Here is a 9639-nt window from a genome sequence, read left to right as displayed (position 1 = left end):
ATCGAATCTCAAAGGAGAAAAAGCAAACCAAAAAACCTCGAACTGTCTCTCGAAGAGACAGACTGCACTGCCACAATCTCTAACTCCAGTGATTGTGTGCAAGTTGCTGTCCTGGGACTGGAGCTGGTATTTGGAACAGAGGAACTTGATCCAATTGTAAGCAGAGTCAGGATGAACTCTACCCTGACATCTGGTGGTGAATTATGGCGAGTGTGGAAAAGAACTCCAGGGGCTGATCGGGTTTGCATAGGCACACCCACTCGCCTGGCATGAAACAACAGCAACTCAAAGTGGTTACTTTGGCTGGTGTGGGATCCCCAGTTTCTCTGTTATTGGGGCAGGAAGAATAAAGTTTTGTTACCCTGATTCTTTGAATCAAGGCCAGTGGAACTGTTGTATGACAGAAGGACTGGGTGAGTCCTTCACCATTATCTAAGTAGCACTTGCTTGTCAAGGGGCATGGGTTACAAAACCTGGTGAATTGAGAGAGGTTGGGGGCAGGTATTTGTACCTGGTGGTGTGGGCTTGTTTTCAGAGCCTGAAACACCAATTGCACCTCCTCCTCTCTCCACTGTTGAATGTCAGAGCTAACTTTGATTCTATTAGGAGTCTAGTTACAGGCTGCTGAGCTGAGTTTGCTTTGGGCCAATAGTGCACCAGTACTGGGGCTCCCCTACTACTAGCTGACATCACTAAGTGCTGAAATCACAAAAGAGCTAAAGTTATTAAGAGCTGAGATCACTGAGGCTGTGTTAACTAGTGGGGGAGCCTGAAGCTATATTGCTAAGCAGCTGGCGGAGCAGCTAGCAGAGCTGAGCGGCTGGAGGAGCAGCTAGCAGAGCAGCGAGCAGAGCCTTGTGGGAGCGGCCCAAGGGACGGCTGAAGTGGAGCGGAGCGGAGCTGAGCGACTCACAGGTCGGTGAGTGGAGCGGCTGGAGGAGCACCTAGCGGAGCAGAGCAGCGCAGAGCGGAGCCTTGTGGGAGCAGCCCAAGGGATGGCTGAAGTGAAGTGGAGCGGAGTGGCTCACAGGTCGGTGAGCAGAGCGGAGCAGCTGCCAGAGCAGTTCGTGGGACGGCAGGAGTGGGACTGCGGGTGGAGTGGAGCGGCTTGTGGTGAAGGCTGCGGTAGAACCCCACGGAGAAGCAGCCGGTTGGCCTCGGATCAGGTAAGGTGCCCCTTAACACCCTGCTCGCGCCCCCCCCCCTTGAACTGGAGCTGTACTGATCTGGAACAGAGACTTTGGGGGGTTGTTGGACTTTTGGGACTTCGGTGATTCTTGGGTTGCTGGACCCAAGAGACTTTGGGGTTGTTGGACTTTTGGGACTTTGGTGATTCTTGGGTCGCTGGTTTCAAGAACCAACGGGAAAGGACACGGCCCAATCTGCTGGGGTGGGTCTTCGCTCATGGTTTGGTCTATGAACTCTAGTTGTGGTGTTTTCCCAATTTAATGCTATGTCGTTTACCTCATGTTATTAAACATTTTCTGCTACACCGAGGCTCTGTGCTTGCGAGAGGGGAAGTATTGCCACTTCGAGGCGCCCAGGGGTGTGTGTAAGTTTTTCCCAGGTCACTGGGTGGGGGCTCGAGCTGGTTCTGTGTCACGCTGTTGGGAAGGGACCCCTATGTACTGAACCTGTCCCTTGCTGCTATCAACTGGCCTGGCAGAAGGGTTACACAATGTTCAGTAACTCACTTGCACCCCTGTTTCCCAGGAATCGAATCAGCCCTCCTGGGTTCTTTGCTGCTTGTTTAGAGGGTCAAATTTCTCCCATTTCAGGTAGGAGAAGAACATCACATCATGTCATGTCTGAACACCAGCACCCGCTCCCACCCTGCCGCCTTCCTCCTGGTCAGCATCCCTGGACTGCAGGAGGCCCAGTTCTGGATCGCCTTCCCTTTCTGCATCATGTATGTCATTGCCGTGCTGGGAAATGCCACTGTTCTCTGCTTTATAAAGACTGAGCCGAGTCTGCAAGAGCCCATGTACCTCTTCCTGGCCATGCTGGCCATCACCGACCTGGTTCTGTCCACGTCCACGCTGCCCAATATGCTGAGCATCTGCTGGTTGGGCTCCAGGGAGATTGGGTTCCATGCCTGCCTCACCCAGATGTTCTTTGTGCACGCCTTCTCATCGGTGGAGTCGGGTGTACTCATGGCCCTGGCCTTGGATCGCTACGTGGCCATCCGCTGCCTCCGGCACTCCAGCACCCTGTCCGTCCCAGCCATAGTGACAATGGGGAGCCTGGTGCTGGCACGCGGAGTCCTTCTTGTGAGCCCCTTCTCCCTCCTCGTCCGCAGGCTGCCCTTCTGCCAGCGCTGCCGCATCTCACACTCACACTCTAATCACATGGCCGTGGTGAAGCTGGTGTGTGGGGATGCTACAGTCAGTATCATTTACGGCCTGTTTGTGGCTTTTATGGTGCTGAGATTTGATGTGCTTGTCATCTCCGTGTCCTATGCTACAATCCTCCAGGCTGTACTGAGGCTGCTGTGCTCGGACGCCCATCTCAAGTCCTTCAGCACCTGCGCCTCTCTCTTGTGTGTCATCCTGACATATTATGTCCCTGCCCTCTTCATCTTCCTCACCCACCGCTTTGATTCATAGATTTATAGATTCTAGGATTGGAAGGGACATCGAGAGGTCATCGAGTCCAGTCCCCTGCCCGCATGGAAGGACCAAATACTGTCTAGACCATCCCTGATAGACATTTATCTAACCTACTCTTAAATATCTCCAGAGATGGAGATTCCACAACCTCCTTAGGCAATTTATTCCAGTGTTTAACCACCCTGACAGTTAGGAACTTTTTCCTAATGTCCAACCTAGACCTCCCTTCCTGCAGTTTAAACCCATTGTTTCTGGTTCTATCCTTAGAGGCTAAGGTGAACAAGTTTCCTGGCTTGTTTTAATTTCCCTTTTTATAGATGGGCACTATATTTGCCCTTTTCCAGTCTTCTGGAATCTCTCCCGTCTCCCAGGATTTTCCAAAGATAATAGCTAGAGGCTCAGATACCTCTTCTATTAGCTCCTTGAGTATTCTGGGATGCATTTCATCAGGCCCTGGTGACTTGCAGGCATCTAACTTTTCTAAGTGATTTTTAACTTGTTCTTTTTTTATGTTATCTTCTAAACCTACCCCCTTCCCATTAGCATTTACTATGTTAGACATTCCTTCAGACTTCTCAGTGAAGACCGAAACAAAGAAGTCATTAAGCATCTCTGTCATTTCCAACTTTCCTGTTACTGTTTCTCCCTCCACACTGAGCAGTGGGCCTACCCTGTCCTTGGTCTTCCTCTTGCTTCTAATGTATTGATAAAACTCTTCTTGTTTCCCTTTATTCCTGTAGCTAGTTTGAGCTCATTTTATGCCTTTGCCTTTCTAATCTTGCCCCTGCATTCCTGGGTTGTTTGCCTATATTTATCCTTTGTAATCTGTCATAGTTTCCATTTTTTATATGACTCAATTTTATTTTTTAGATCATGCAGGATCTTGTGGTTAAGCCAAGGTGGTCTTTTGCCACATTTTCTATCTTTCCTACCCGGTAGAATAGTTTGCTTTTGGGCCCTTAATAGTGTCCCTTTTAAAAACTGCCAACTGTCCTCAGTTGTTTTTCCCCTCAGTCTTGATTCCCATGGGACCTTTTCTATTGGGCAGAGGGATAGCTCAGTGGTTTGAGCATTGGCGTGCTAAATCATTGGTTATGAGTTCAATCCTTGAGGGGGGGCATTTGGGGCAAAAATTTGTCTGGGGTTGGTCTTGCTTTGAGCAGGGGGTTGGACTAGATGATCTCCTGAGGTCCTTTGCAACCCTGAAATTCTACAAATCTGTAATCAGCTTACTGAAATCCATTTTCTCAGTTTTGCTGTACTCCCTTCTACCCTTCCTTAGAATTGGGAACTCTACGATTTCATGATCACTTTCACCCAAGCTGCCTTCTACTTTCAAATTCTCAACAAGTTCCTCCCTATTTGTTAAAATCAAATCTAGAACAGCTTCCCCCCAGTAGCTTTTTCAAACTTCTGAAATCAAAAGTTGTGTGTAATACAGTCCAAGAACTTATTGGATAGTCTGTGCCACACTGTGTTATTTTCCCAACATATATCCCCCATCACGACCAAATCTTGGGCTTTGGATGATTTTGTTATTTTTTTTTAAAAAAAAGCCTCATCCACCTCTTCCACCTGGTTAGGTGGCCTGTAGTAGACTCCTAGCATGACATGACCCTTGTTTTTTACCCCTTTTAGCCTAACCCAGAGAGACTCAACACTTCTGTCTCCTATGTCCACCTCCACCTAAGTCTAAGTGTGTACATTTTTAATATATAAGGCAACACCTCCTCCCTTTTTCCCCGTCTATCCTTCCTGAGCAAGCTGTACCCATCCACACCAACATTCCAGTCATGTGTATTATCCCACCAAGTTTCAGTGATGCCAACAATGTCATAGTTGAATTTATTTATTAGCACTTCCAGTTCTTCCTGCTTATTATCCATACTTCTCGTATTTGTATATAGGCATCTAAGATACTGATTTGATCTTGCCTCCCGATTTTGCCCTGACCCTCCTTTCTTTCTGCCTTTATAAGCCCATGCTCCCTCCTATTTCCGACCTATCTACCAGGTCTCCATGTTCCCTACTTACCTGTGGGCTCACCTGTCCCCCTTGAACCTAGTTTAAAGCCCTCCTCACTAGGTTAGCCAGTCTGTGTCCGAATAGGGTCTTTTTACTCCTTGAAAGGTGAACACCATCTCTGCCTAGCAGGCAAATTTAAATTAATAGAGATACCTATTTCCTAGAACTGGAAGGGATGTTGAAAGGTCATCAAGTCCAGCCCCCTGCCTTCACTGGGAGGACCAAGTACTGCCCGAGATCCCTAGAGTAGTCCCCTCAAGAATTGAACTCACAACCCTGGGTTTAGCAGACCAATACTCAAGCCACTGAGCTGTCCCTCCTGTAATAGCAGCCTGTGGTCGAGGAAGCCAAAGCCCTCCTGGCAACACCATCTTCGCAGCCAGGCATTCACCTCCACGATGCACCTGTCTCTGCCTGGGCCCCTATCTTTGACAGGAAGGAATGTGGCCTCAATGTCCCCCACCATGTCCACATCCTGGTGGCCAATCTCTGTGGGTGCCCCCCCATGTGAAACCCTATTGTATATGGAGTGAAAACCAAACAAATCTGGGAGAGGGGGATCCATATCTTCCAGAAGAAAGGAATCTGAGCAGTGTGTGCCTGTCTAATTTAATCTAGGAATATAAAATGTTCATCACCATGGCCTCTGACCCGTTCATGATCTGACACCACTCACAGGGGTATGAGATCATAGAGCTGTCACCATGGACTCTGGGTGGGCTCCTCATTTACATTAGCCCTTCTCTGTCTGGATGCCCTTGTCTGGGTGATGCAGGCACCCAGAAACAGCGGCCAAAAACATGCCTTTCAAGGTAAAACCATGATGGGTGGAAACCACATTAAGTCTCGTTGGATGCTGTGAACCATTGTTATCCTTATGTCTTTGGGCTTTTCCTGTACTCTTCACTTATGTGCCTTGTGCTCAGCGGCAGGAGCTGGGGTGGAGACATCTGTCTATAAATAGGTTGGTCATTTAAGACTCTCAGCACCTAACCAGATCTCGCCAGGACAGAAGAAGGGAGTAAATGCATTTTAGATAAAAGCCAGTTTTCCCCAGCTTCTCTGCAGAGGGGCGGGTGGGGAAGGAATGGAACCCCCCCCCCGAAAATGGAACGGAGAGAGGAGGGGTAGGTCCTGCCCTTTAAAAACACAGAGACTGGATGAACCAGAAGAAGCTGGGGCAGGAGAAAGGCGCAAGGGCAGCAGAGGGGACTCTGGTTGCAGGGCTGTGGTTGCAGCAGAGGCAGACTCCAGCTGGAGGAGGAGCCAGGAGTGGCAGGAGGTGGCCCCTGGACACCCCAGAGGGCTCTGTCCAAATCCCAAATTCGCTCCAGGGTGGTGAGGACAAAGTAATGCACATTGGAAATCATCATTCCAAATATGCATATAAAATGATGGGGTCTAAATGAGTTTTTACCACTCAGGAAAGCGATCTTGGAGTCATTGTGGATAGTTCTTAGAAAACATCAAATCAATTGGCAGCAACCGTCAAAAAAGGGAACCAAACATTGGGAATCATTAAGAAGGGGATAGATAATAAAAAGGAAAATATCATAACATCATGACTGGTGTGGAGAAAGTGTATACAAGAGTGTTATTTGCGCCTTCTCATGAAATGAATAGGCAGCAGGTTTAAAACGAATAAAAGGGAGCATTTCTACACACAATGCACAGTCAACCTGGAGAACTCCTTTCCAGAGGATGTTGGGAAGGTCACAACTATAATAGCCTTTCCCCCACCAACTCCTGGTGGATCCAGATCCAACCCCTTCAATCTAAAAACAAGGAAAAATCATTCAGGTTATTAAAAAAGGCTTTTAATTACAGAAAAGAAAGGTAAAGGAAAACCCTCTGGGAGAGATTAGCATACCAGCTACTCTCACAGACAACAGATTCCAAACACAGAGGATGCTCCCCTGGGCAAAAACTTACATGAAAAATACCCAAATACCCAATTTGATTATTCCTCTAATTGCACAAGACAGGTTACAAAGAAATAAACATAAACCTATTTATTCCCTTCACTAATACTCACTACTTGATAAGGGTCTGAATTCTGGAGCTTTCCCACTCCGGGTTTAAAACCCCATTTTCAAGGCCTGGGTCTGTTTGCTTTAACGATCCTGTGCCCAGAAAGAGAGAAACTGGAAACAGAGTGCACCCAAGGGGGAGCTCTGGCAAAAGTGTGCTGAAGCAATTGGAGTATCTGGGGGAGCTGAACCACGTTAGGGTGAAGAGAACAGCTTGTGGACCTCTTCACACAGGTTTGGGATCACCCAGCCTCACTCCACTTCCACTCACAGTACACTAGTGTCCATGGAGCAGCTCAGGTTTGCTGTCACAGCCCCGCTCAATCTCCCGTGGCTCGACGCCCCCCAGAAGGCTGTGTTTCGGCCCCACACACTGGACCCACGTGCTGTTGAGTCAGAGCAGCGTTCAGGCCCTGCCTCTGGCTCTGGGTTTCTAGGCCCACTCTCAGGGTTCAGCTTCCATTCTAGCATCTCCCTCTGGGAGCGGGGAGCCGCACACCAAGCGCCAAGGCACCGAGGCTAGTTCCTTTGCTCTGTACCTCAGCAGGCTTTTCTCCTACGGGACAGAGTAGACTGCAGTCTTTTTCAGGACATGTAATTATGTCTTATATAAAAATATAAATTTAGACTTCAGAGAGCTCCAGTTCTGTAGATATATTGCTGTGACACTCTGTACCCACAAAACAAAACCCTGCTCCCCACATTCACCACTGTTATCTAGTTGCAACAAATCTTGTACAAAATATGTCATGTGAGGTATCTATGGAAAAGCTGTGGTTTGCTGAATGTGATTATCCTATTTGTGTGTCTGTATCAGTTTTGCCTCTGAAGTAACAAATATTGACAATCTCCTCCTGTGGTGGCTCCCACAAAGTAGTTAACATCCAGCCTAACGAGCACATTGTGAATGGATATTCAACTTGATGGCTCATCATGAACATAATGGGCCATGATAGAAGCTTATCCCCATCTGTAGCCAAAATATGGGTAATGGCCCCTGCTATGACTCATTGGAGCATGTGAGGTCATGTGACCAGCTCATGTGACACTGGGCTCCATCCTGTGCCTGAACTTTTCCACTAATTGTGCTGGGGGCTTTTGCTTGGAAAAATGAATTTCCCTCCACATGGCAGCAGCTGTAATGTGGAAAGCGACATTGTCACTTGTCCTCACTCTCCCCACAACTCAACAGACGGAACCACCTTAGGAATAAGGACTGAACTGGGGCTGTGGTCCCAAGCTGAAGGGGGTTCTAGCCTGTGTATGAAAGGAACTGTTTGTCCCATCAGGATGAGACACTCCTTGATTGAAATCCTGTCTAGCGTATAGAATTTAGATTGTGATTTTGTTTATTTCTTAAATAACCAACTTTGATCTGTTCTCTATAACTTATAACAACTTAAAATCATTTTTCTGTACTTAGTACATCTGCTTTCTATTTATTTACCTAAAACCGTGTGTTATTTGAAGCATAAAGGGAAATCTGCTCAGGAACAGGGGCTGGTGCATTGTCCTCTCCACACTGAGGGAAGGGGGCAGGGCAAGAAACTTTCACTGGTCAGTTTTCTGACAAGGACAAGACAGTACAGCTCTGGGGTCCTAGGCTGGGAAGCTGGGGGAACTGGCTTGAGCCTCTCTATTGTTGGTTCATGAATGGCTAGTGAAAGCTTTCATGTAACTGCAGGTGGGTGTGTCCCTGTATGTGTGTGAGTGTGTAAGTGCAAGACCTCACAGTGTGAGAGGGGGCCCAGTTTGGTATGTGAGAGGGGTCACAGGAACCCCTCTTTCAGGTTGCACCCTGCAGAAGTCCATCACGTCCAGCAATGAAGAGGCCCTATGACAGTATGACTCCATTTCCCACTTATCATAGTCTCAGTTACCGATGAAGAGACCGTTGTTATGGCAGGCACGTCAGGACTCCTGGTTTCTTTCTGTCATTCTCTGTGTGTCTTTGGCCAAGTCATGTCTCCCTGTAGCTCAGTTTACCTATGGATAATATGGGGATGTGTTCATAATGACTTTCCTTTGTTAAGTCTTTTGAAGATCCTTCACGAAAGGTTCTACGTGGTATGATAATACTTACTGATGATAATTACATTTCTCTGATCCCTTAGCGAAAATCCCATGTGCCTCCGGAAAGTGATCGTGTCTCCCCTGAGTCATCTTTCTCCAGATCTGTCTGTCTACTAACTACCCATCCATCCTGGCCATTTACACAGCATCAGATCCTCTGAGACCTAGGCACTATCCCTAGCTTTCTTAGTAATCAGCTATAATTTTTAAATATACACAAATACACAGAGCAGCCAATTCCTCTCTGACTCAGTGGAGACCCGAAGAGTTCTCATCTCCCTTTGGGAAGGTCCCTTCATTACTGTTTGCTACTAAAGCTGGATAAAAAACACATTAGTGCAGACAAAGAAACAGAGACATGAGCTCGAGTGTGTCTGGTCTCCAGCCTGTCTGCATCCAGATGCCGCTTCTCCCCTAGAGGCTGAGCGAACCCCACTGGGATTACATAGAGCTATATTATAAACAGTGCACATCCTTGTGTGAGCTCTCGGCGTTGGATGCTGCTGCAGATGCTGGGGTGAGAGAGGTGTAGGACACGGCTACCTGAGGGATATTCCCAGTGAAGAGGCTTCCATCTCAGAAATCACAGGTACCCATCTCTTTCTATTCGACAAACCAAGTGCAACATATACATGATGGGATAGAGAATAGATATGTTTTAATTTCCACTCTGCATAGCCACTAAACATCCCAGGGCTGAATTTGCTCTAGTATCTTCGGCAAAACTGTCCCTCTTTGTTGTGCACCTCTGTGATGGGCTCCAGCACGAAGGTGGCTGCATTTCAGTGGCACAATGGATCCTTCAGGATGAAAGTTGTTAGAAGACGTCCAGGACAAGGCCAGATTCAGACGCTGTAAGCCGTAGTTTGCTCATAAGAACATAAGAACGGCCATACCGCGTC

At 47.7% G+C, this 9639-nt stretch overlaps 1 protein-coding gene across 1 annotated transcript; it reads left to right on the top strand.

The window, feature by feature from the left end:
• The first annotated feature begins 1799 nt into the window (after positions 1 to 1799).
• Positions 1800 to 5145, top strand: LOC128833986 (olfactory receptor 52R1-like). Its single transcript, XM_054022363.1, has 2 exons — positions 1800 to 2596; positions 5079 to 5145. The coding sequence occupies exons 1-2, from the start codon at positions 1800 to 1802 to the stop codon at positions 5143 to 5145; spliced, it is 864 nt and encodes a 287-aa protein (XP_053878338.1).
• Positions 5146 to 9639: the final 4494 nt, after the last annotated feature.

Source organism: Malaclemys terrapin, chromosome 1, assembly GCF_027887155.1.
Source record: "Malaclemys terrapin pileata isolate rMalTer1 chromosome 1, rMalTer1.hap1, whole genome shotgun sequence".
Lineage (NCBI taxonomy): Eukaryota > Metazoa > Chordata > Testudines > Emydidae > Malaclemys > Malaclemys terrapin.
Note: the sequence above shows the minus strand (reverse complement) of the source record. Positions and strands in the feature narration are given on the sequence as shown.

Coding starts and splice junctions, on each gene's coding strand:
- LOC128833986 (XM_054022363.1), top strand. CDS start 1,800: ATGTCATGTCTGAACACCAGCACCCGCTCCCACCCTGCCGCCTTCCTC. Junction 2,597..5,078: donor ATCTTCCTCACCCACCGCTT/TGATTCATAGAT, acceptor CAGGAAGGAATG/TGGCCTCAATGTCCCCCACC.